The sequence below is a fragment of the Heteronotia binoei genome, chromosome 8 (assembly GCF_032191835.1).
Source record: "Heteronotia binoei isolate CCM8104 ecotype False Entrance Well chromosome 8, APGP_CSIRO_Hbin_v1, whole genome shotgun sequence".
In the NCBI taxonomy this organism is placed as follows: Eukaryota; Metazoa; Chordata; class Lepidosauria; order Squamata; family Gekkonidae; genus Heteronotia; species Heteronotia binoei.
In genome coordinates this window covers 75,385,851-75,413,314 of record NC_083230.1, presented here as the reverse complement: position 1 = coordinate 75,413,314, position 27,464 = coordinate 75,385,851, and the positions used below count along the sequence as shown (strand labels likewise).

The window sequence follows — 27,464 nt, the reverse complement described above, 5'->3', positions numbered from 1 at the left end:
GAATAGATGAAGTGGCACCATTGTGATTTTATCTGACTGTTTTAACATTGTTTATCTTATGTTGTAAGTCACCTTGAGTCCTCGTAGAATGGGCAGGATATAAATCTAACATATTAAATAAAATTGGTTATAGTTAGTACTTTGTTTCCAGATACATCTTTATAACTACAGACTAAATAAATGTAGTTAAATGTTTATGAATTTCACGAGCAGTGGTACACATTCAAACATACATTACAAAAAAAGCTCTGCTCACTGAAAAGGAAGTAACACCAATAGGAACTGCAATAATCCATACATTACTGTACTGAATTAAATTACCCAGATATGCCATTAAAACAAGGAGGGGGGAGAGAGGTCATCTTACATTCCCATACAAATCATAGTTATAGCCTATAACAACATTTTTGGGTGCATAATATGGGGGGGGGGTGTCTTCCTTTTCAGTAAATATGGTATTCACTTATTATACAGTTACCCTTCCTTTCCAATAATCAAGACTCTCCAGTTTGTGTTTCAAAGTTTTTGAAATGTCTACACAACCATTTCTAAAACTCTCTAGCCATCACTACACAGTATAAATATGAATGGAAAATTCATTATCAAGTTTTATTAGGATTTCAGCTGAACAGAGTCTAAGGTGCTTTAGAGGCTCTCTCAAAACTTCCTCTAGAAACTAATTCAGCAACAAGACACAGAAATTTGCTATAAATATCAGATATGGCCCTTTGCCAAGTGCCTAATCTCTTAAAGGCTTCATTCCTACATCACTGCTTCTCCAATTGGAAGTGATTATTTTCTACTTAGAAGTTAGAGATAGAGCACCCACTGTCAACTTCTGTAACCACATTCAAATGGCCAGGGGAAAAAAGCTTTTCTAGAACCATCTACCTCCTAATACAGAAAACCAGCAAACAGATACTGAGATTTTCCATCCTGCTTCAGCATGAAAGCAGGTATATGTAGATGGGTCAGCAGCCTTCTGGTTACTTTCAGGAGGTCTTGTTTACAGAAGACAATATTGCCCACCCAAATCCATGGAATATCGCAGCTAAACACAATGGTAGGTATGTGTTTTCCCAGAAAACAGTATGATTAGGAAGGGCACTCACTTAGGGTCCTATTGAGAACATTTCAGTCTTCTTGTGGGCCAGATCCCTGCCTGAGCCTTCCTCACCAAGGTCTGTCAATCTTGAAGGGCTAGATCATTGCTTTCCCAGACACTCCTGGCTAATGGAAGAATCTCAGTCCTAATGGGGGAAATGGAATAAACGCTGTCCCAACATCCCATTTCCATCATTTTATGAAATGGAAAGGAGCAGCATGAAATACTTCCCTCCTTTAAAAACTCTAATTGAGAATTATGTATCTGCTTTAACCATTTTTCCAAGATGAAGTTATCTTGAGAACATTTACAGTCCCACTTATTAGAGGGATAAGAATCTTTTGAGTGTTTGCTGTCAGAGCTTCATAGATCTTTCTTCTATTGCAGATATTATACTAGATGCTCCCACTCAGATTGATGTGGACCTAGTGTAAAGCAGAAGTGAACAAAGTTGTCTTTTCACTGGCATCATCCATAGAAGATAATGTAGGCTTTTTCAGTTTGCAAGATTTCATGGTGCAGAATAGTCTCTCCCATTGGTTAACTGTTCGTCCACCAGGATAGGAGGCCCAGACCAGGTTCACTGATTGATCCCTGTCCAGAGAAAAAATACAGATGAAAGTTTTAAGAACAAACACTTCCATTATTAATTTAAACCTTATATTCTTCTATCTTTTGAGCATTCCATTATGGTGCTCTACAAAGATTTTAAGACAATATGTCTTAAGATTTTAAGACAATATGTCTACAAAGATTTTAAGACAATATCTTAAAGAACACCCCTACGTCTGAGGATATACAATTCCTTGCATGCTAAATCACAGGTTTAGATTTTGATTACACACAAATTCCTCAAGTAAAAGGGTTCATGGCTATAAATGCTACCCAATTCTGCCCCACTGTTTTGAGACATACAAACTATCAGCTAGTGTTGGGAAGTTCTATTGCTCTGGCATCCTTTCTTCTTTTGTGTGATCACATGGTGTAATGTTAGCTTTGACTTTAGGTCTTTTGGGTAATGTAATATCAAATGGCAGTGTAGAAAGAAGCACTGTTATTTACCACAAGAGTATAGGGAGCCTCCTTTTTCTGGGCCTCATCTGCAGCACCAGAGGTAGAAGGCTGTGCAGAGCTTGGGCCTGTTGGGGATGTATCAATGAAGGTCTCATCCACAACACGGAAACGGACCTCCTCCCCTGTATCCATATACAGGTCATGGGCTCCTTCTTCAGTCTCATATTCCCAGACCCACACCTGCTCAGCTTCATCACTGTGCAAAGGGAAGGTTAAGGCAGAAATATAGTAACAAGGCACTGAGGTTCATAACATGAAACCCTTTCTGTATTTTAAATCTTATCATTCATATCTTTATACTCTCTCACTCTGCTTCATGTACAAACAATGCTAGATCTGCTGACATATACCTTGTTTTAGGTTGCACTGCAGGAGACTTGAACCCAATGCAGATCTTATAGGTGATCAGGAAGGAATTCTTGGTGAAGATAGAGTATATGATGGAAGCCAAGTAGACTACTGTTTATTAACCCTGAGCTGACCTAGCAACATATGCTTACTCTCTCCATTACCCTCCACTACATTAGTCTTTATAGACTAAAAATTCTGCACATGCTTTTTCTGGTAGCTAGTGTTACAGTGCCTGGCCATTCTTTAATGCTAAGGCTATAGTTCTGTAGTGGCCAGAACTTGTTGCAACATATTGATTTAGCATGCTTTGTACACACATTTTTATACATCAGTCAAGGTGAAGCTATTCAAAAGATACAACTTGGCAGGTTGCTGTAAAGATTCTGGAGGAATGATGATGTCATCAAAAAATCCAAGAGAAACTGCAGGAAGAGTTCAAATCAATATAGAGGTTATTCAACTAAAACATGATACTATATTTTAAAGATTTTCCTAGGCTACCTGGTGACACTCCTGAATAAGAATTTGAACACAGGTTCAGCATTCTCCAAACAAATCTTCTATTGGCAATATAATATTTTAAACCACTTCTCCCACTATGTGTGTATTTGCTTTTGAAATGCAGATTCTGTGAGCTTAGGCAGTTCATGAGAAAGAGGGCTGGAAGGACTGCAACAATGCTAGTTCTTGTGGCCCTTTTTTACATGCCTGGGGAAATGCCGATTGCCATTTTGGGATCAGTCAGCAATTTTTCTCCAGGCCAGATTGGCCAAGGATCCTGGAGATCTTTGCCATCTTCTGGGCATGGAGCAGGGGGTCACTGGGGATGTGTGTGGGGAAGGTATGTGTGAAGTTCCTGCATTGTGCAGGGGATTAGACTAGATGAATTCTATGATATTTTATCAGTCTCAGGAGAAAGGTTTTCACGTTATAATCTAGTTCTCCAAGGACATGCAACACAGAGAACTAGACAATCCAAGTATTTTACTAAATTAAGATACATTGCATTCAGGACCAAAAGAGACCCCAATATAATTATAACAGCAGCATATTGTTATGGGTTCAAAGCAGTTGGAAATCAGTTGCACATTTAAGACCTTTGTCCTCAGTTCCTTGTGGGGTGGGGAGAAACATAATTACCATACTTCACGTGGATTAGTTCCGAGCTGTTTTGGGAGAAGCGGGATATAATGTAAAGAAATAAATAACACTAACTGGCAGCTCAAAAGCAAGTTTCAGTGCTGGGTGGAGAACACCCTCCAATCAGGCAACTCAACAATTATACTTATGAAGCAGGTAGGACTGAGAGAGTTCTGAGAAAACTGTGACTGGCCCAAGGTCACCCAGTAAGCTTCATGTGGAGAAGTGGGGAATCAAACCAGGTTGTCCAGATTAGAGTCTGCCCCTAGTAACCACTACATCACATTGACTCTCCACTATTGTAGTTTTCAATAATGACATTTCCTTAGGATCTATTCGCTGTAAATTCCAACATTCTCAGTAGTAAAATTAAGAGTTACCACGGACTCCTTCCAGACTGCAGCCTTTTATTTCTCCAACCAGAATTTCATCCAGAAAAGGGTGAAACACAACATACCGAAAATGCACTGAAAACAGCAAAAATAATAAATTAATGTGACTTGCCCTTAAGAACATTAAAACACAGCTATCATGTACTAGCATTTTTTTAGAAACCTGTATTTCCAGTAAACACAACTGGACACAAACAGGCATCAGCACATGGTAGTATTCCCTACTCATGTATGAACTAAAGTTCCAATACATTTGGAGACTGTTCTTAGCAGACATACTTTTAAAAGAGGGCTCCAGGCTTAGGTCTGCGTGGAAAAGTGGCTTCAGGAAGTATAAAGAGAGCATGAACAATGGAAAAACTCTGTACAAGTTGTACTTGTTCAAAAACTTAATGTGTTTCCTTGAGGGGCATACTGATGGGAAGAGCAGTGCTTGATGCATGTAGGTAAATGAAAAGCAGAGCAACAAAACCAGACCCACTGTAAAAGACATTTTTGTATTTATACTACTTATTAATAGTCACACTTTCTCTCAACAAGGCAACCCCCTGATAACTTTCACGGGTCATATTCCCACAGTTCACACACAGCACTGATTTTGTCCTCAATCCTAAAGCTTTTCCTTTAGGCTTCTGATATACTGAGCACAAGAATCCAATTTCTGGCCAGCTGAATCAGCTTTTGGGGATTCTGCAAGCCTAAAGGACTAAAAAGTAACTGGTTTTGATCTTGAACTAGATCAAATAAGACAGTGGCTGGATGAAATACAACAGTAAAGGAAATTGATAGGGTTGCCCTCTTCCACCCTAAAAGGTAGAATTTCTCTTAAGATTCCATCTGCAAGATACATGAAAGTGAGGTTGCCAGCAAATATAGAAAGAGCAAATCAAACACAAAATGGGGAAAGCCTTCTTCTACCAATAGTTTTCATTTTCTGTAAGCAGTGAATGAAAAATAGCCACACAGTCAAGGAAAAAGATGGCAACTATCATTTATATACAAACATATTGAACTACAGAATTTAAAACAGTAGAATATCACTACAGCATTGCAGAGGAATAAATTCTCCATCACTCCTAGGTAAAATTGTTGTACTGTTTAAAGTTGTACATGTGATAATGTAAATTGAGATTTTATGGGCTGCTGAGTGTACACTCAAAAAAGTCCTATACCAAATTAGCATAGGAAATCATAGACCAAGCTTGCAAATTGAAAACATTGAATTGTATACTGGTGCTTGTTTAATTCTGCCATGTTAGAATTTTAATCACACAACAATTCATGCCTGAGTGAAAATCTTAATGGTTATGCTACGTTGCCTTAATTTTCCAAATCAGAAGAATACAAAGTCAGTGTATATTCATAGGAATATCAGTAAATGATAAGAAAATGTGGAAATGTATCAGAATAGTCACCATAACTCTATCTCAAGGGAAGAAGGTACTAAGGATTAAACAGAATCTGGCTTTATGAAACAGTGACTTCCCAGGTGTACTTGGCACTTTCTCCTGGACTGCAGTCGTTATGTAGATTAAGGAGTAAAGAGTATTTAAACTGCTATGATGTTGTTAGTTCTTAAGATCCATCTAAACTGCTAAAGACTTGTAGTTGTCAGCATTTGCTGATCTCCCTCAGCTTTCTTATAGTTTTAACTTCCCCAAGAAACTAGATTAACATAAATATTTGACAAACCTTTTGTGTGTGATGCTCCATCTCCTGGAAATATGTAGGAATCTTCCAGCTTTGTGATGTCATATAGACAAATACAGAGGCCAACATTATATACAACCTGTTTGGGAAAACAGCTTACATAGCAATAGGTTCCAGTAACAATAAGAAAATGTGTTAAGCCTTCCTCAAATAGCACATCAGGAATTACGCACAAGAAAGACTATACAAATAAACCAGCCCGATGAACGGAACCATAATAACTGGATGGACAGAAGTGCCTCATATATGGAAACCTTGGTAAAAATAGATTTACAAACTGCTGTATGTGTCCCAGAGCAACCAAAGAAGTTTGTTTTTGACTCTATTTTTCTGCTCTCCTGTATTTTATTACAGTACACCTAAACAACAAGTGTTACCAATGGAGAGATACAAACTTAATTTGCTCCCAATTCTATCCAGTCTATTAACATTGACAATGACTGGGGCAGCTGTTTGCATGTTATACTTAGTAAAAGTATCATTTTGCGCCATATCTAGTATTATGGGGAGGGACTAAATTTCAGTGATAACATTTTGCGTGCTGAAAGTACCAGGTTCAGTCTCTGACATCTTTAGTTAAAGGATCTCGGGTGACAGATTGGGAAAGACCTCTCTCTACCTGGAGAACTGTTGCCAGACTAGCCAATCCAAGACAGATATTCTAACAGTCTGATTCAGCACAAGGTAGTTTCATATGGCCAAAGTATATGGCTGAGAATTCCTGTGACTGTGTGATTGCTGAAAATTCTGAGTTTGTGGTTGCTGGGGAACTGCTGCTTGTTTGGTTTGAGTGGGCTGAAGGTGATTGTTGCTGATTGATTAGAAGTGGCTGTGTACCTGGGGCAGACTAAGGCCCCACCCTCTTTGCATTATTAAGCTGCGCCTTGCCAGAGGTGCGAGCAGAAGGGTGAGAGCTAAAGGGCTCTTAACCTGGGGGCTGTGTAAGAACCAGGAACCCAGATCCCTATTTTCCTTGTGTTCCCAATAAGGTAAGTAGACCCTCCAAAAGGAGAGCCACATAAACAAACAGGATTTAAAAGGGGACTGTATATTTTAAAAAAGCTATCATGAAGGTAGAATGCCAGCAGGGGGGTGGGGGCTTTCCAGTGTTTTGCACTGAGTGTCACATGTATGACAATCTGATCACAGGACAGAAGTCTTCGGTGTGTGCTTGATGCAAGGTGCTCCTGGTACTCAGGAAACGAGTTCGTGCCCTTGAAGCCGAGGTGACTGACCTGGAGAAGCAGAGACAATCAGGCACTCGGAGAAGACTCTCGGGGACATATTAGATGAGCCCCACTCTGAACATGGCAGCCCCATTGCTGCCAGGGAGCATGAGGGTCAAGAGGGAACAGGGCACCGTTCTGAGAATAAGGGGAATGCGTCCGCAGAAGGGACCTCTTCTTTAATTGGTGAGCCAGTATCTTTTCACGCCAAGGAACCATCCCTGGGCAGGGAGGGGGGGGGGGTCTTGGTAGTTGGTGATTCGATCCTTAGGCAAGCAGACAGCTGAGTGGCAAAACCGCATACTGACTGTATGGTGACTTGCCTCCCTGATGCAAAGGTAGTGGACATTCCGCATGTTGTAGATAGGCTGATAGTGCTGGGGAGGAGCCAATGGTCGTGGTGCATGTTGGCACCAACGATGTGGGGAAATGCAGTCATGAGGTCCTGTAGAAAAAATTTAGGCTGCTAGGCGGGAGAGTTAAGGCCAGGACCTCCAAGGTAGCCTTCTCAGAAGTGCTACCTGTTCCACATGCAGGGTTGGAGAGACAGGCACAAATTAGAAGTCTCAATGTGTGGATGAGACAATGGTGTAGGGAGAAAGGGTTTAAGTTTGTTAGGCACTGGGATGCTTTCTGGAACAAGCGGGAGCTGTACAAAAGAGACGGTCTCCACTTGTCCCCAGATGGAACCAAGCTGCTGGCGCTTAAAATCAAAAAGGTGTCAAAGCAGTTTTTAAACTAAAACTTGGGGGAAAGCCGACAGGAGATGAAATGTCTCTGGTTCAGGAGGACTCATCTCAAAGAGATGAAGGGTTAGCTGTTACTTTTCTTCTGGGTAATGGATCAGAGCTGTCCACTGAGATGGTGACAAACAGTATGAAGTGTCTGCCAAAGTCTCGAGGCAGCAGGAGGAAGGTTGCGGGCCTAACTTGCCTGGGAAATTATAGATGTTTGTATACAAATGCTAGAAGTGTTCAAAGTATAATTGGTGAGTTGGAATGTTTAGTGTTGGGGGAAAACATAGACATTGTGGGAATTTCAGAAACTTGGTGGAATGAGGAGAATCAATGGGACACGGTGATTCCTGGATATAAGTTATATCAGAAGGATAGGGAGGGAAGGGTAGGAGGTGGGGTGGCTCTGTATGTCAGAGAGGGTATACAGTCCAGTAAGACTGAGGTCAAAGAATTAGATTCCTTTCTAGAAATGCTTTGGGTTGAAATAGAGGGCCCAAAAGGAAATTTAACTGTGGGAGTTTATCACCCACCAATTCAAAAGATAGAGGATGATTATAATATGATAGAAGGATTAAAGATAGCAGCTAAACGTAAAAACTGTGTCGTAATAGGTGATTAACTACCCGCAGATTGATTGGGTCAATATGTGTTCTGGTCGAGAGAAAGAGATTGAGTTTCTTGATGCTCTCAATGACTGTGCTATGGAGCAGATGGTCTCAGAACCTATCAGGGGTGGGGCGATCCTGGATTTGGTCCTAAGTAATGCCCAAGACTTGGTGAGAGATGTAAAAGTGATCGCACCGCTTGGGAGCAGTGACCATAACGTTATTGATTTCACCACTTGTATAAATAGGGATTGCCCCAAAAGACCAGCACAACCATGTTTAACTTTAAAAGGGATAAATTCTCTGAGATGAGGAGGCATGTGAAGAGGAAACTGAAAGGAAAGGTAAATACAGTCAAAACTCTTGGGGAAGCTTGGAGGCTATTTAAAACTACTATCCTAGAAGCTCAGATAAAATATATACCACAAGTTAGGAAAGGCACAAACAGGTATAAGAAAAGGCTTACATGGTTAACAAAGTAATGGAAGCTGTAAAAGGTAAGAAGGACTCCTTCAAGCAGTGGAAAGCTAGTCCAAGTGAGATTAGTAAAAGGGAACACAGGCTGTGGCAAATCAAATGCAAGATTGTGATGAGGCAGTCAAAAAGGGACTATGAGGAGCATATTGCAAAAAACATAAAGACCAACAATAAACATTTCTTCAAATATATTAGAAGCAGGAAACCAGCTAGGGAGGCAGTAGGGCCCTTGGATGACCATGGGGTAAAAGGATTACTGAAGGAGGATAGGGAAATGGCTGAGAAGCTGAATGCATTTTTTGCCTCCGTCTTCACTGTGGAAGATGAGAAGTGTTTGCCTGCTCCAGAACCACTAATTTTGGAAGGGGTGTTGAAAGACCTGAGTCAAATTGAGGTGACAAGACAGGAGGTCCTACAACTGATTGACGAATTAAAAACTAATAAGTCACCAGGTCCGGATGGCATAAATCCAAGAGTTCTGAAAGAACTCAAAGTTGAACTTGTGGGTCTCCTGACAAAAATATGTAATCTTTCATTGAAATCTGCCTCCGTTCCTGAGGACTGGAAGGTAGCAAATGTCACCCCCATCTTTAAAAAGGGTTCCAGAGGAGATCCGGGAAATTACAGGCCAGTCAATCTGACTTCAATACCGGGAAAGTTGGTAGAAACCATTATCAAGGACAGAATGAGTAGGCACATTGATGAACACGGGTTATTGAGGAAGACTCAGCATGGGTTCTGCAAGGGAAGATCTTGCCTCACTAACCTGTTACATTTCTCTGAGGGGGTGAACAAACATGTGGACAAAGGGGACCCCTGACTTTCAGAAAGCTTTTGAGAGATTTCCTCATTAAAGGCTCCTTAGTAAGCTCAAGAGTCATGGAGTAAAAGGACAGGTCCTCTTGTGGATCAAAAACTGGCTCATTAATAGGAAGCAGAGAGTGTATATAAATGGGCAGTCTTCGCAGTGGAGGATGGTAAGCAGTGGGGTGCCACAGAGCTCAGTACTGGGTCCCATGCTCTTTAACTTGTTCATTAATGATCTGGAGTTGGGAGTAAGCAGTGAAGCGGCCAAGTTTGCAGATTACACTAAATTGTTCAGGGTGGTGAGAACCAGAGAGGATTGTGAGGAACTCCAAAGGGATCTGTTGAGGCTGGGTGAGTGGGCGTCAACGTGGCAGATGCGGTTCAGTGTGGCCAAGTGCAAAGTAATGCACATTGGGGCCAAGAGTCCCAGCTACAAATACAAGTTGATGGGGTGTGAACTGGCGGAGACTGACCAAGAGAGAGATCTTGGGGTCGTGGTAGATAACTGACTGAAAATGTCAAAACAGTGTGCGATTGCAATAAAAAAAGGCCATCAACATGGTGGGAATTATTAGGAAGGGAACTGAAAACAAATCAGCCAGTATCATAATGCCCCTGTATAAATCGATGGTGTGGTCTCATTTGGAATACTGTGTACAATTCTGGTCATCGTACCTGAAAAAGGATATTATAGCATTGGAAAAAGTGCAGAAAAGGGCAACTAGAATGATTAAAGGTTTGGAACACTTTCCCTATGAAGAAAGGTTAAAACGCTTGGGGCTCTTTAGCTCGGAGAAACATCGACCACGGGGTGACATGATAGAGGTTTACAAGATTATGCATGGGATGGAGAAAGTAGAGAAAGAAGTACTTTTCTCCCTTTCTCACAATACAAGAACTCGTGGGCATTCAATGAAATTGCTGAGCAGTCGGGTTAAAACGGATAAAAGGAAGTACTTCTTCACCCAAAGGGTGATTAACATGTGGCATTCACTGCCACAGGAGGTGGTGGCGGCTACAAGCATAGCCGACTTTAAGAGGGGATTGGATAAAAATATGGAGCAGAGGTCCATCAGTGGCTATTAGCCACAGTGTGTATATATATATATATATGTGTGTGTGTGTGTGTGTGTATGCGCACACACACACACACACACATATATATTGGCCACTGTGTGACACAGAGTGTTGGACTGGATGGGCCATTGGCCTGATCCAACATGGCTTCTCTTCTGTTCTTAAGTAAAGGATCACTTTGTTAAATTTGCAGTTAAAATACCAAGGTTTCTGACTTTGGAATATATTCCCATTAGAGCCGTCTAACAGGGCTCAAAAATTCCTAGGTTCCAGGTCACCATGGCACTTAGAAATTTCATTATGATGTCAAGTATTTTCAGTAATGATTTTATTGCAGTGTCTCATACTAGTCTTCAGTAGAAGCACTTTCACATCAATATGCTTTGTTGTATGACATAAAACGCATTCACATGCAGGTTTTGCCATTGCTTATTTATATGTCAAAAAGTATTTTATTACATTATACTATAGAAATCAAAATAAGGAAATGCAAATACAAAGGCAGAATTACATAGATGTCTTTTCATACGAGTAGATCCACAAACTGTTGAACCCTTATAACAAGGAGTTAACTCATCAGTATAAACTATACTATAGGTCCAAAAATCTGAATGTTAAGACTTGATTTTCTAAGACAATAATTTTACCATAGATTCAAGCTGTGAAATTAATTTGTGAGGTGGGATATTCTAAACAATGCACATTGTCCGTTATTTTAACCATCAGGTAATAATTCCATATTTTTGTGCCAATTTGTACCTTCCAATTGATTGCTATGGCTGCTTTAACTGTAGCAAGGAGTAAAAAGGCCATATCTTGTTTGTACAACAAGCATCCAAGTGCTGCCCATTTGTTTAATTTTTTTCCAAGTGTTAAGGGCATGTCAACATTTGCAGTTTGTCTGATATGTTGTAATACTATTTCCCCAAACCCCTGAACTTTGGGGCAGCTCATCCAACAATGAATGTAGTTTTAATAATAATAATATAATAATAATAAAATTTTATTTATACCCCGCCCTCCCCGCCGAGGCAGGCTCAGGGCGGCTTACAGAATGTGGCAAAAGCCATATTGAACAATAAAACAGTTATACAGTTATACAGTTGAATACATTAAAAATTTAGCATTAAGTTTACATAATGTAAAAATCTAAAATCAATCTAAAATAATCTCATCTTATTTTATTGCAGTCTTGGTTATGTTGATGTTAGTGATGGCATGGTGTTTGTTTCAGGTTCCATCTTGGAAGGCTAGCCGGAAGAGGGCGGTTTTGCACGCCCCATGGAATTGGTAATGTCCCGTAGGGCCCGCACCTCTTCCGGCAGCTGGTTCCACCATTGGGGTGCTTTTATAGAGAAGGCCTGCTCTCTCGTTATTTTTAGTTTGGCCTCCTTTGGCCCAGGTATTTCCAGCAGGTTTTGCGAGCTGGATCGCAGTGCTCTCTGGGGAACATATGGAGAGAGGCGGTCCCTAAGGTAAACAGGTCCTCGGCCATATAGGGCTTTAAAGGTAATAACCAGCACCTTGTAACGAACTCGGTAAATAACTGGCAGCCAATGCAGCTCCTGCAGCCCGGCCCACACGTTCCCACCAAGGTAGGCCCAGTAGCAGTCTGGCTGCTGCATTCTGCACTAGCTGCAGTTTCTGGGTTCGGCACAGGGGCAGCCCCATGTAGAGGGCATTACAGTAGTCTAGCCTCGAGGTGACCGTTGCATGGATCACTGTTGCCAGGTCACTGCACTCCAGGAAGGGAGCCAACTGCCTCGCCCGCCTAAGATGGAAAAAGGCGGATTTGGCAGTGGCTGCTATCTGGGCCTCCATTGTCAGGGAAGACTCCAGTAGCGCTCCTGACCCTGCGCACTGGTATCAGTGACGCACCGTCAAAAGCTGGAAGGGAGATCCCTCCCTCCGGACCACCGCGCCCCAGACAAAGGACCTTTGTCTTCGCTGGGTTCAGCTTCAGCCCACTCGACCTGATCCAGTTTGCCACGGCTTGCAGCGCCCGGTCCAAATTTATAGGAACATCAGCAGTCCGGCCATCCATCAATAGATAGAGCTGGGTGTCATCCGCATACTGGTGACAACCCAGCCCATATCTCCGGGCAATCTGGGCAAGGGGGTGCATGTAGATGTTAAATAGCATCGGGGAGAGAACTGCTCCCTGAGGCACCCCACAGTTAAGTGAGTGTCTCTGGGACAGCTTCCCCACAATTGCCACCCTTTGTCCCCGACCCTCCAGGAAAGAGGAAAGCCATTGCAAGGCTAGCCTCTGAATCCCTGCGTCGGCGAGGCGGCAGGCCAGCAGCCGGTGGTCGACCATATCGAACGTGGCCGAAAGGTCTAACAACAGCAATATTGCCACACCGCCTTGGTCCAGATGTCGCCGGAGATCATCCATGAGGACGACCAGAACCGTCTCTGTCCCATGGCCCGGGCGGAAGCCGGACTGAAATGGATCCAAGGTGGAAGCGTCATCCAGGAAGCTCTGTAACTGCAATGCCACGGCCCTCTCTGTGACCTTGCCCAAAAAGGGCAGGTTTGAGACTGGCCGGTAATGAGCCAATTCGGCCGGGTTTGATGTAGCTTTTTTCAGGAGGGGGCGGACCACTGCCTCTTTCAGAGGGGTTGGGAAAGAACCCTCCGAAAGAGCTCTATTTATGATGTCCCGTATAGGACATCTCAGCTCCTCCTGGCAAGCTTTAATTAGCCAGGAGGGGCACGGGTCCAGATCGCAAGTTGTTGGGCGTGCAGTAGAGAGGATCCTGTCAACCTCCTCTAGGTCGAGCGAGTCGAAACGGTCCAGGATCAAACCAGAAGACAGGCATGGAGCCTCAAGTTCACATACTGTATCTAATATGGCGGGGCAGTCATGGTGGAGCGACTGGACTTTGTCTGCAAAAAATTTCGCGAATACCTCACAGCCTATCTCTAATTCCTTAACATTTGGTTTGCCTTGTGGCAATGTAGTAAGGTTCCAAATTATCTTAAATAATTGTGCCGGGTGCGAATTTGCAGACGCAATCTTAGCCGCAAAGTATATTTTCTTTGTGGCTTTGACTGCCATCTCATAGGACCTCATAAACTCTCTATAAGATGCACTAGCCACTTTGTCATGGGTACGCCGCCATTGCCTCTCTAGCTGTCTGAGGCCTTGTTTCAGCTGGCGTAGTTCCGGGGTATACCACGGCGCCAGCCTAGTCCGGGGTCGCAGAGGGCATCGGGTGCGATCTCGTCAATGGCTCTGGAAAGCCGGCTATGCCAGGTCTCAACCAGGTCATTGAGGGAATCCAATTCTCTCTCACCACAGTTCTTCCAACAGAGGTTTGGATGTTGAAGCATCTGTGAGATGCCATTGGTGTAGTATACCAAAAAGAGTTTTAAATGTCTGTAGTTTAACTTCCATAATCTTAGAATTGAATGGAGATGACCATAATTGCTCCCAAAACTCCTGAGTTATGAGAGATGAGAAGAAGAAGAAGATATTGGATTTATATCCCGCCCTCCACTCTGAAGAGTCTCAGAGCGGCTCACAATCTCCTTTACTTTCCTCCCCCACAACAGACACCCTGTGAGGTGGGTGGGGCTGGAGAGGGCTCTCAAAGCAGCTCCCCTTTCAAGGACAACCTTTGCCAGAGCTATGGCTGACCCAAGGCTATCATAGCAGGTGCAAGTGGAGGAGTGGGGAATCAAACCCGGTTCTCCCAGTTAAGAGTCAACACACTTAACCACTACACCGAACTGGCTCTCCACCATTTAGATTGGTATGACAACTGTTTTTCTTCTCTAGATGATGATATTGCTTTATAAATTACCAAAATCATATGTTTATTGGTTGCTTAATTATATGTGAACATCATTCAGTAGTGGTAACAGAATTAAATCAAGCTTCTTAAAGCAATAATGAAATTATGAGAAACCGGAAAAGAAGCTGAATTAGGACTAGAGGTCAGCCTTTTTGTTTAGGTGATGACAACCAGGGCTTACCCTATATATACTACACAATATGTTAGTCAAGAACTGGCCTACAGCACTCTAAACTTTACCTTATTTGCTAGCTTCTTGTTTAATTCTTCTGTGATGGCATCATTAAGCTTCCTTTCAAATTGCCATGGAGGTATTCGCACAGTATCTGTCATTTCCACTAGTACAAACATACTGGCAAGCAAAAGCAATGTTCCTGGTGGGGGGGGGGGAAACAGAGTGAGAGAAAATTCTTTTCTGCAGTTATGGTTGTCACAAATCTTTCATTGGTTGTCTATTTTGTTTAACCAGTAAATGCCTACTACTTGGACAATATGCTATTAAATACTGAGCTATATTATCCAGAAAAATCATTAATGAAGCATATATGAAGTTTGAAAATATTTTATATATGAAAAGCTTTTAGTCTTCTAAAAATTAGGAGGCAATGATAAGTTTACCAAAGAAAACAGTTACACAGGCCAGGACAATAAGGGCAAATGCTTTGTTCTTACCTTCCATGTGTGTAGTTGCAAAGCAGCCTTGTATTTTTAATATCTTGTCAGTTTGGCCCTTACAATAATTTGCTTTCGCTTTGTGATATGTAAACATTCATTCATTTGCATGGAACATAGAACCTAGCAATTTTCTCCCAATTAAAGGTAAAGTACCAGTGGTTTCCAACTCTGGGGTGACGTCACATCAAGACGTTTTCACAGCAGACTTTTTGCAGGGTGGTTTGCCATTGCCTTCCCCAATCATCTACACTTTACCCCCAGCAAGCTTTCTCCAAGTAGACAATCATATTTCAGAAATTACCACAGCAGATGTAGAAGCTTTACTGCTGAAGTCAACAAGGATATTCTGCTACTGGGATCTAAAAAGCTGTGTCCATACAAAGAATGGGCAGATGAAAGGGAGATTATCAACAAGGACTTCAGGGAATGAAAACTGCATCTCACTACATTAATGCATTATTTAAGATTCCTGAATCTTTTTTTCAAAGTCTACCAGGCACTAGCAAATATATTGCTTGTTTTCACAATGGGATTTTTTCTAGTCTCCAAAGTAAGACTGAGGGAGCGTTTTGACTCAAGAGCCACAGAGATCACTTTAACTGGTCAGAGAACTGGAAAAAAATCTTAAGTATGCTTGATAGGTATATTTTGTCATATTCAAAACCAATTTTGTCTTCCCCAAAAGCATTTTTTCTTCCCCAGCAATGGAAAACAGTATCTTCCCCATCTACCCATAGAGGACATGGTGGTTGACCTAGGACTTCTAAACTAGTAAATGTAGAATGCAAAGCTGAGCTTCTTTCCAGAACACCAAGATCACCCACAGAGCCCATATATATGGGTCCCCCCCATTCTTTTATACCCACTGTAATGTATTCAATGTTCAAGACTATGATTATTTTTAATTACTAATCAAACAAGACAGGGACTTTACATGTCTGTTTTGGTATGTTAATTACAAGCTTGTTCTAGAACACTTTGGATGATTACAGCTAAGGTCATTATCATGTACCCAACAAGCCTCAGATGTATATTTTGTATCTAAGCACACTCAGATTTGCAGCTATAAGGTATGTGTGTAAGTGCTTGAACTTATAGCAACATGCATGTCTATTAAATACACATTCAAACTTCTAAATGTGTGATTTGAAAGAAATCTTTGTTCTTGATGAATGAAATCAGCCCATCCTGCCTTCAAAAAAGTGTATGAAGGTGCCCCCCCCCCAAACCCCAGGACCCTACACATTAATTTCTGTAAGGCACCCTGTGTCTCCTCTAAACTACGATAATCCCTCTACAGATCCCCCACTCCATTTCTAAAAATCAAAAGCAACATGACTGAAGCAGAACCACAAGCCTGAAGGGAATAAAGGAAGAAAGAAACAGGGAAGGGAAATTATTTAGCCTGAACATTCTTGATCAACACAGTACACTGAATCAGATACCTTTGAAGCCTTAATTCAAGAATTGCCTGAAAGTCGTTACCTCCAAAAGGATGAAGCACAAAGGCTAGTGCCACTCAACATGCCAACCACACCAAAATGTAGTTTGCAGGCCAGCCAGAGGCGAAGCTTCACCGGAGTGAAAGCCTGCGGATCCCCAAGAGACTCACTCCCTCGGCTCAATCCACCAAAGGCAGAGAGCTCTCGAAAAGGCCTTTCGGATCCTGATGAGCCTTCGCTGGAGCAGAGCAACCGGCCTAACTCACTCCAAATCCGAGGAAAGCCCCGCGCCTGATGACGAGACAGGCGGCGACGGGGAAGAGCCAAGAGCTGGAGGCTCCCTATGAAGCCGGCGCTTCCTCATCCCCCAACAGTCACTGCTGCAGCATTGCTCACCTACCAGCTCCCTCGATCCAGAGCGTTTCCCCAGCAACAACTCGACTACTGAAGGCTCAGCTCTCAACCACACAAGGAGGAGAAGTAAACAGCACGTTTGCCTACCGGATGGACAGGGTTTACACATGCTCGGAAGACATTGGTCCCTCCCTTTCCTAGTGTGGAAGCTTCACGGTCCGCTTTCGCCCGCGGCTTGCGTCGCCTAGCGGCGCAGGATATTTATTCTGTGCTTTTGCTAGCCTACTTTGAGGCGGATCTCGGCACGGGAGTACACTTCCGGCTTCGGAAGCGAGGGCTATCTGTTCATTTTTTGGGAGGCCGAGAAGAGGGTATCTTAAGACACGCATCTCTCTCACCCCCCCCCCCCCACGCCAATTAGGATTCTATGCGTTCTCGAACAAAGCAGGAGTCAAGTCGCACCTTTAAGACCAACCAATTTTTATTTAGAACGTAAGCTTTCGTGTGCTCTTAAGCACACTTCATCAGACGAGGAATCCAGCACAGTGAGCAAAGCCATACATAGCTGAGCAGAGCCATACATAGCTGGTAGGCAGGGGCCCAGAATGCAACATGGTACAGATTTAAGAACCAATGACAGTGAAATAAAATTATCTGGTAGACAGTGGTTTAGAATGTAAAATGGTACAATGACAGAATAGTAAAATTAACAAATTGAGCAAACCTTTGATCTGAGTAGCATGAGCATACGAAAGCAACAAAACAGTAGTATGTCAAAATGTGAGATTGTCTGTCAACGACAATGGGAGATGGGTTCAATATATGTAATGGGATAAGCAACCAAAGTCCCTGTTTGTGTCAATACAGCTAAAAGAGAAATACATTGGACAGTGATGTTCTTGTCCACCTAATTTATTTTTTAACATGTAAACATCATTCTAGTTTGCCATAGGAAAAAGGAATACAATAAAACATAGTGAAAATGGGTAAAGCATATGTAATGAGATATACAGCCAATATCCCTATTTTGAGTATGTCAATACAAATAATTATACTGATACACAATGCTCAGGCTACTCAGATCAAAGGTTTGCTCAATTTGTTAATTTTACTATTCTGTCATTGTACCATTTTACATTCTAAACCACTGCCTACCAGATAATTTTACTTCACTGCCATTAGTTCTTAAACCTGTACCATGTTGCATTCTGGAACACTGCCTACCAGATATGTATGGCTTTGCTCACTGTGCTGGATTCCTCGTCTGATGAAGTGTGCTTAAGAGCACACAAAAGCTTACGTTCTAAATAAAAATTGGTTGGTCTTAAAGGTGCCACTTGACTCCTGTTTTGTTCAACTGCTTCAGGCCAACACGGCTGCCCGCTTGGATCTATGCGTTCTCGGGAAGCGATGTAGACTAAGGTTTGTCAGTTCCTTTTTGTCTGAGGAAGTGTGCGTGCACACGAAAACTCATACCTTGAATAAAACTTCGTTGATCTTAAAGGTGCCGCTGGACTTAAACTTTAAGAGAATACGAAAGCTTACATTATGAATAAAACTTAGTTGGTCTTAAAGGTACACTTGTCTACTGCTTTGTTCTATTGCTTCAGACCAACAAGACTGCCTACTGGAATCTCGCTCGATAATAGTTCTTTCTTAGGCACTTTCCCTGCCTTTCCGGCGCGAAGCAGAGTGGAACTAAAGTTCCCAGAGACCATTGCTTCGGGTCCCCGCATTGTTTATTAGTCTGGTGTACGCAAGCCTGTACGGTTGGCGTCTATCTTATTCAGTTAACTTGGAAGTTGTCCACAAATGTGGTTTGCAATCAATGAGGGCGACCTGATCCTGGCATTTCGCAGTTGAGTACCCGGAGAAACGGGTTCGCTTTTTGTTTTTCATTCCGGCATTACCGAGGTCACCTCCCGTTATTTCTGGGCCTATTGGAAGAGACAGCCTTTGGATCGTAAGGAAGTTTCGAAAATGGCGGCGCCGTTGGCGGTAATTTCAGGTAGGAAGAACCCGTGCGGAGTTCTAGCGGGCGACGTCGGGTGTAGTCTGTGTCTTTCTTCTAGAATGTTGTGGTTTCGGGGCCAGGTCAGTTTCTGCGCTCCCCACGCTGGGAAAGGGAACGCGACTGTGTTCTAGAATCGCCTTCCATGTCCACGAGGAGTCAAAGGCGCTACCAGCCGATTAGGTAGTTTGCCATTAACGTGAAAAGTGTCTCACTGGAGACCAGCACTCTGTTTAGTCAAGAGGCCTGTTCCATATAGTTAGCCGTCCATCCGCCACAAGACCAACAGATGATTCGAGCCTAGAGGCCTTCTTCTGATGCTATTTATTACCGCTGGTATTCAGAGATTTGCTGCCTGTGAATGAAGAGGTTCCTTTCACTCACCACAGCTGGTAGCTATTAATGGTCCAGTCCTCCAAGAATTTGTTTAATTTTCTTTTAAAGCTATCCATGCTCAGGGTCATTACCTGTTGATGAAAGTAGTCTTTCCTTTTGCTCATTCTGAATCTGTTGTGCATCACCTTCAGTTGAGTGTCTCAAAATTTCGAATGGCAGATGGAGAAGGTTCCCTGTCCATTTTTCCAATTCCTATATAAAAGCCCACACACCCAAAACAAAGCAAAACCATCTCTAGTATGTTGTTGTATATGACTTAGAGGGGCCTGGAAGGAAACTGCATAACTTACATTCTTTAAGTATCCTAATTGTGAATACAACAGTATGGTCAAAGGATAATTGCTTTGCTTGTGGGGCTATGCACCCTCTTTGTATCCCAGTCCAACAACATCCATTCTGTTTACTGTATTTTCCTCAACTCAATTAATACCCTGTATTCTATTGTGAATCTCCCATTTTCCATTTCTGCATCATTCATAAGTCAATGAAATCCTTGCTAATTTATTATGCAACCTTATACTAAAGGTCCTTTGATGCCCTTCTTAGGTTCTTTTTATTATTAGAAAAGCAGAGTTTACTGGTTTAATTTGTCACTCCTTACCCTGATAGTAGTCATCACCTCTGTTTAATTGCTATGCATATATTTATTTTCTTGATGCAAGCCTGTACTTTTAACTGCAGTGAGACATAATTTACATGTTATATATTTCTTATGTGGGAATTACTTTTAGGTAGGGCAGCAGTCCCCAACCTTATCTGGGAGAACTGGGTTTGATTCTCCACTCCACTTGCAGCTGCTGGAATGGCCTTGGGTCAGCCATAGCTCTCACAGAATTGTCTTTGAAAGAGCAGCTGCTGTAAGAGTTTTCTCAGCCCCACCCACCTCACAGGGTGTCTGTTGTGGGTGAGAAAGGTAAAGGAGATTGTGAGCTGCTCTGAGACTCTGAAATTTGGAGTGAGGATATAAATCCAATGTATTATTATTATTATGTAATATATGATGAAATCATTATACAACTTATGGACTGGTTGCTAACATGCCACGGACTGGTACCAGTCCATGGCCCGGGGTTAGGGACCCCTGAGGTAGGGAATAAACTTCCATATAGCTTATGCTGAAATGCTTATTTGTGGGGTTATCACTGGACACAAAATTGCCTTTTGTGACAATGTGAAGCAACCCAGACTCTGTCTGCTTTTGCAAAAGCACATTTTTACCATCTTTCTTTTCAAATCAATGCTGATGATGGAAAGGGATGTACACATGTGGTTGTATGTTACTAATACATGTGTCATGAGGGTATCATCAGTGTGTATGTGATCATCAATATACAAGCATCTTCCCTCACTGTACTTGTGTGTTTATTTTTGAGATATTGAATCAATTCAACATGAAATAACTTTGTCATGATATTCTTCAATTCTAAAAATATTGTGTGCATTGTTTTTTCAGTTGCTAGTTTATGGGGGCCCTACAAAGACCTTTGGCAGACTGTGGTTAATGCAATATGGAAAAGACAGCCAGAAGCAATACACCTTCTTGACCAGGTTTTAAAGAAACACAAACCTGATTTTATATCACTCTTCAGAAATCCGGTAAAAATAAAACTTTCCTTTTCTTTGGCAGTTGGTTGGGGTCATGTTGGTATTGCTAAAATCTCTTGGAGAGCCAGTTTGGTGTAGTGGTTAAGTGTGCGGACTCTTATCTAGGAGATCCAGGTTTGACTCCGCACTCCTCCACTTGCACCTGCTAGCGTGGCCTTGGGTCAGCCATAGCTCTGGCAGAGCTTGTCCTAGAAAGGGCAGCTGCTGTGAGAGCCCTCTCAGTCCCACCCACCTCACAGGGTGTCTGTTGTGGGGGAGGAAGGTAAAGGAGATTGTGAGCCACTCTGAGACGCTTCGGAGTGGAGGGCGGGATATAAATCCAATATCTTCTTCATCTTCTCAGTTTTGTCTTTTGTGTTAACAATGAGTGTTCCATAAACATAAGTGTATAATAATGAGATACATTTTTTGTCACCTGAATATTTTAACAATGCTTTAGTGAGCATATTGTTTCTGTATAGCCTTTTGCATTTGAATAATCTTGTGATTCTGTTTTCCCATTTTGTATTTCCAAGTAGTACTGGAGTTTTGTTATAGTCTTCTTAAAGGTCTGACCCTTAACACACATAATGTTTACTTATTTACATTTTTATCCTGCCTTTCTACCCAATTGGGGCATAAGGCAGTTAACAATTATAACACTCTAATAAAAATATACCACAAAAAACAATTTTAAAAAAACAGCTAAAATACAAATATGAGACAGAAGACAGCAAATTAAAACATAATTAACATGATATATTAAACAATGGAGAAATTACATAATAGATAGTAGGAAGAGGGGATTATTGAAGGAACACAAAGCAAAACAAATTAAGTCTTCACCCTCTACTGGGAGACAGTGATAGAAAGGGAAGTAATGCTCATTTAAATCAGTGTGGCTTACTCCTAATAAATATATTTGAGAGTGGATTGCAAGAGGCTTCATGAGTAGGCAAAATATTTTACAACTGTATCTTTCAGTTTAATTGGTACATTTGTAGTAGAAAAAGATAATTTTTAATGTTTCAAAATGCTTTTGAGTGCTAATATATTAAATAATTATAGATGCAAGTAAACAAGTTAAGAGACAAAACTACTTTGTATGTTAGATTAGCAAAATGGCTAAGGCTTTTAATTCTGAAATATTCCATTAAACATAGTGGAACTTCCTTCTGTGTGAGTATGCATAGGTCCAGGCTGTAAGAATGTGGACCTTGGAAGTCTGTGCTTGAAATCTCATTTGAGATTTATGAAGAGTTTGCCCCTAAAGTTAGGGGGAATCTCTTGCAGTATTCTCCAAAGTTTTTGAAATTCTTGTTTGTATATTTAGCATTTGGGGGTTTGGAAAGGCTGTGTGTCCATGGATGTTTCTCACAAGAGGTTCTGCTTGGAAGTAGAGATTTAAGAGTACATGTTCTTATGCCCATTTGTGAAAGAAGACAAGGGTATTCCCTTGCATTGCTTTATATACCAATTTACAGTCCACTTTTCTTGAGATTCACAGCAAATATTATAGGGTGTAAATCAGTGCCCATCAACAGGATGTTATATCTAATAAGTAATGTAATAGGATTAGAGTTATGGAAATCTGAAACAAAGCATAAGTATTAACATGATATATTAAACAATGGAGAAATTACGTAATAGATAACAGCAAAAGATATACACAAATATACTGCGTACAGTAGTGTAGTCCATAGTCCCTTTCCCTTTATTGAATCATCTTCCTGAAACATTCTGCAATCATATAGCCCTATTACCTTTGTAAGGATGCACTTCTGAAAAATTCAGTTTTGCTTTATTTGTGTAATGCCAGGAGAGTGGGAGCCTTCCTGAGCTCATCAGGCATAAGGTGGGGAACACAACAGAGAATGCATAAATACAGGTAGTTGTTGATCTTTCCCATTTGCAAAGTGTTACCTGCAGAAAGCCCTGATCAAATGAGTCAAGCTGTCATGGTGGCACATAGGTTCATACAGAGTCCAAGGACACAGTACCAAGGATGCACAGAGAGTCAGGAAATCTCTTACTCTTCTAATGAATAATTCCACAGTCACTCTATCCCGTGTGTTATTTCTGAAGAACTGGAACTTATTAGCAAGTGTCTGATATTGCTGAACATTTAACCTAATTGATTGGCTGAAAGTAATTCACAGTCTAAAGAAGTGTTCCTTGGTGAAAACCAAAAAATTGGAAAAGTAATATATTCTTTTTGTGGCTTCTCATCAGAAGATATATTTTTTCAAAATGGAATTATTTTATTTTATTTTATTTTAACAAAGTGTAACATACAAGAATTGTATTAAATCATTGTAAATAAATACTTGCAGATTGTTTAAGATAAGATGTCATAAGATGCTTGTGGAGTATCATTTAGTACCATTTATTAGACTCCTGTCATTGAATTGAATCATAGGTAGTGTTTACAAAGGTAATATGTTTAAGAGTATTATGACAAATTTCTTAATATTTTCATTTTATCTGATTGTTTTGTAGCCAAAGAATGCTCAACAGCATGAAAAGATTCAGAAAGCAAGTACTGAAGGAGTTGCTATCCAGGGCCAACAGGGAACTAGATTATTACCAGAGCAGCTCATCAGAGAAGCCTTTATTCTAAGTAATCTTTTTGATATTGGGGAACTGGCAGCTGTGGAACTCCTCCTGGCTGGTAATGGAATCCTGCACTGAGTGCAGGCTATCTGTTTCTTTTATATTCTGATTGTGTATTATTTAACAAATTATGTTCTTAAAAACTCTGAATGTTAAAGCATAAGAGAAATTATACCTGATGGTCAGATTGAAGCAAGTTTTGGGGAACTGATTTTTGGGAAGGAGTTGTTACTTGCAGTCATTAAGTGGTAAACTTCAAGGCTTAATTAAACTTGTATTCCCATTATGTAAAGTAAAAACTATGATAGCTGGTACTTGGTTACGCAGATAGCTCTGTTTACCGGCAACTGTCATAGCGGCAATGAAAATCCTCATTTAGTTATCGAGAAAAATTCCAAAAGCCATCTGGTATCTACATTCAGCACTTGCAGAGTTCAGATTCATAAACTCAGGCTTGCAGTATGTCTGTAGACAGAAGACCAGTCCCTGCACTTACCAGTGACTGATGAAAAGAAGGCCCACCAACCAACAAGCTTACTGTCACTGTTCTGCTTCCTCATTTGCAGCCAAAGCTTTTGCTGAGCATGAGCAATGAGACAGCCCTTTTGCCAGTGCCACAGGCTTGTGAAAAGGGCTGCTGCAACCCTGGAATCTTTTAGGATGTTGCAAAGTGCAGTGAGGCTGCCCAGGTGGTATCTGAGTCAACCCCAAAGTGAACTGTGAGTGTAGCTGCTAGACAAGATAGTCCTCCCCTCCTCTGATGTCTCAAGGAGGCTGCTTGGCTTTTGTGATATTGGGAAGTAAAGAAATTTAAAGCTAGTCTGTTACAGAACCTTATTTGGATTTCATGAGTGGGGGATACATACCTTCTATATTGTTTTGTGTACTACTTTTTTGGGGGTGCAACAAACAGTGTATCAGTTATCAGAATAAAGCTCTGTTAACCAACACATTTGATTAACTGGCTGCTTCCATTCCCCGTGGATCCTGTATAACAAATAAAATTATCTATCTATCTTTTACACAATTTTGGGTTTGGTTGTCACACATACCTTTTCAGATGTTTTGGAGTCAGATTTGGATATGGACTATAATTGCCCTGTGTCTGTTGGCAGAGTTGGTGCAGTTTGTAGTGGTGACACAGGCAGATACACAGAGAAAAATATTTTAATTATATATAGACAACTGATAACTGGCAAAAATTTCAGACTTCTCTCACAACTGGGTAAACTATTTTTCATTTTTCAGGAGAACACCAGCAGCCTTATTTTCCTGGGCTAACAAGGGGCTTAGTAGCTGTTCTCTTGTACTGGGACGGGAAAACATGTATTGCAAATTCTTTGCGAACACTTATCCAGTCTCGGCGAGGCAAGACGTGGACATTGGAGCTCAGGTCTGAGGTTTTTTAAGCAGTAGCATTTGAAAAACTAGATAAAAACTGTTAAACACCTATTTTGTACTTCATGTAATTTTTTTTGGTCTTAACTGTGGTTTGTTTTTGAAGAGGGTGGTGCTTGTATTATGGCTATTCCTATGGAATTTACCTTTGCTCCCCCCCCCCCCTTAAAGTATCCCATCACCTTATTGACTTTGGGAGGCTTTGAAATCTGAACATTGGTCCTTCCAAAACAGTTATAGGAAATATCTCCAAATACTGGACAGCTGTTATCACTTAAACATTGTATGAAAATGGCTGTTTGTAATGTAAATATTACTCCTGCTGCTGAGGATCCATATTTGCTATTATCACTTCAGCCATGTGGGGGGAGGAGGCAATTTGGGCATAATTAAACATTCCCTTTAGGATTCAAGAAGTCTTTTGCTTTAGGCAAAACAAGGGCCTGCATGGAGCCAGTTGCATTGTTCACTTTGAATGACAGTCTCACAGTACTGTATCACAAACGGCTTCTGAAATAGGTTTTCATGTGAAATGGGAATTGTTCAAGAAATAGAACTTTCATTTCATGGGAGCTATGAAACTGGCAGCTTTTCTGTGCAAGCAACAACACTTGGAATCCTGAGGTGCTAGTGTGGACTATATATCAACAAATGTTGGGTGGGGCAGGAATTTTTTTATTGCTTTCCTAATGTAAAAATAATCTCCCTGCAGGTAAGACACATCAATAAAATTATTCTAGCCAAGCAAGTTTTTGAGCAAGATGGGGGTATTAAAAATATAGGGGGGCCCCATACGGTACCCAGCCTGTAGTCCTGCATGGTCAACTTTATTCTGTTTCATTATTATTTTGACTAATGTTGCTTATATTTATATGTGCATAGAGCTTGACTTTTAAAAAACTGTACAAACATAAGAGCATTTGTATTGGATCAGACTGGTGGTTCATCTTCAGCATCCTTTTTCACATAGCTAACCAGATGCTTCTGGATGTCTGTGAGTAGGGCATGGAGAACAAAGCTTCCACATGTTGTCCCCCTCCCCCATTTCTGTTCAGAGGTTTACTCCTCTGAATCTGAAGGCTCCATTTAGCAATCTTTGGCTAATAGCCCTTAAAAGACTTATCTCCATGAATTTATCTAATACCTTTTCAAAAACAGCTAAACTAGTGGTCATCAATATATCCTGTGGCAGTAATCAGTCACTGTGTGAGGAATTTCCATTTTTCTATCCTCAGTTTTTTGTCCATCAGCTTTATTGAGTATCCGGATGTTTTAGTTTAAAAAAGGGAGAAGAGGTTCTCTTTATCCACTCCATTCAAAATCTTATAAACCTTGGGTGTCATCCTTTAGTTGTTTTTTTCCTCAGCTAAGAAGCTCCAGATGCCTTGCCTTGCAAAGAAGGTACCCCAACACACTGGTAATTTTAGTTACCTCTTTCTATACTGGTGAGACAGGACTTTGGTTTACATAAGTCATGCTCATTCTTCCTCAGTAGGACTTGTTCCTGTACATGCTTAATAATTTTGTAACAGTTTCCACTAGTTTACCCAGAGGAGATGTTAGACTGACTTGTAATTTTCTGGATCTTTTCTGCATTCCTTTTTAAAACTTTGCGCTATCTTTGTTATCAACTTCCTACCCAGAGAACTGGAAGGTATTAGTGATGCTGCATATTTTTGTTAATTTGTTGATAAGCCCCAGAATTTCATCTTTCATTACCTCTGATTCCATTCATCTGACATGTGCTGTGAAATCAGTTGTTTTGTCATAGGTAAATGTCTCATTTTCAGCAGTGCAAACCAGTGCAATGAATTCATTCATTTTCTCTGCAGTCTTCTTGTCTTCCTTTAGCAAATTTACAACCCTGTCATCCAAGGGACCTGTCAGCTTGCTGGCCAGTTTCCTACTCCTGATGAAACTTACTGTTTCTCTTATTGATAAAAAACCATTATGTTCATATTCTCCATGAAATCACCAACCGGCTTCTCTCAGCTATGCCCAGATCCTTGCTTCAGTTCCAGTTATGTCAGCAAAGAAACATTATTAACTAAATGAGTACATTTTGATATACACAGAGTTACTACCAGACCTTGGACCTATATGGTGGTTAGAGAAAAGATATCTTCCCAAATCCATTAACTGGTGACAGAAAATCCCCCAAAGTCTTGCTTAGCCATGGAGGTTGGGCCAGTTACTAGTGCTGAATATTTCATTCATGTTTTATATTATGTGACTGTCTAGAAAACTTTAGAAGCCCTGTTATGCTCTCGCATAAAGTTAGCTGAGCCAATATTATGTCTTTCCTTTGCAGTCCTGAGCTGGTATCCATAACAACACAGTTTACAGATGAGCTGATGGAACAAGGTTTAACTCACAAAATTCTGACTTTGGTGTCTCAAATTGATTTAAATACTGAGTTTGAGAAATTGCAAAGAGAGAGGGGGCTTGGCAGTGAAAAACACCGCAAGGAGGTAAGAGAGATTCTGC

At 41.2% G+C, this 27,464-nt stretch overlaps 2 protein-coding genes across 3 annotated transcripts in view; one reads left to right on the top strand and one right to left on the bottom strand.

Moving 5' to 3' along the window:
- Window positions 1–181: 181 nt before the first annotated feature.
- POLR3H (RNA polymerase III subunit H) lies at window positions 182–14,907 on the bottom strand. The gene is made up of 6 exons (XM_060245259.1): window positions 14,745–14,907; window positions 5,755–5,851; window positions 4,051–4,137; window positions 2,889–2,952; window positions 2,168–2,375; window positions 182–1,699 (listed from the first exon to the last, which is right to left on the bottom strand). Exons 1-6 carry the CDS (start codon window positions 14,853–14,855, stop codon window positions 1,646–1,648), a joined length of 621 nt encoding a protein of 206 aa, XP_060101242.1. The 5' UTR covers window positions 14,856–14,907; the 3' UTR covers window positions 182–1,645.
- Window positions 14,908–18,701: 3,794 nt separating this feature from the next.
- Window positions 18,702–27,464, top strand: part of NUP205 (nucleoporin 205) — a 59,431-nt gene continuing 50,668 nt past the window's right edge. The window contains exons 1-5 of one of the 2 annotated variants that reach the window (XM_060245256.1): window positions 18,702–18,983; window positions 20,836–20,978; window positions 23,466–23,637; window positions 24,828–24,972; window positions 27,289–27,448. In XM_060245256.1, the coding sequence (XP_060101239.1) occupies window positions 18,956–18,983; window positions 20,836–20,978; window positions 23,466–23,637; window positions 24,828–24,972; window positions 27,289–27,448 (648 nt within the window). In that variant the 5' untranslated portion in view covers window positions 18,702–18,955. The remainder of the gene's footprint in view (window positions 18,984–20,835; window positions 20,979–23,465; window positions 23,638–24,827; window positions 24,973–27,288; window positions 27,449–27,464) is intronic. The other variant, XM_060245257.1, reaches the window with a different exon arrangement.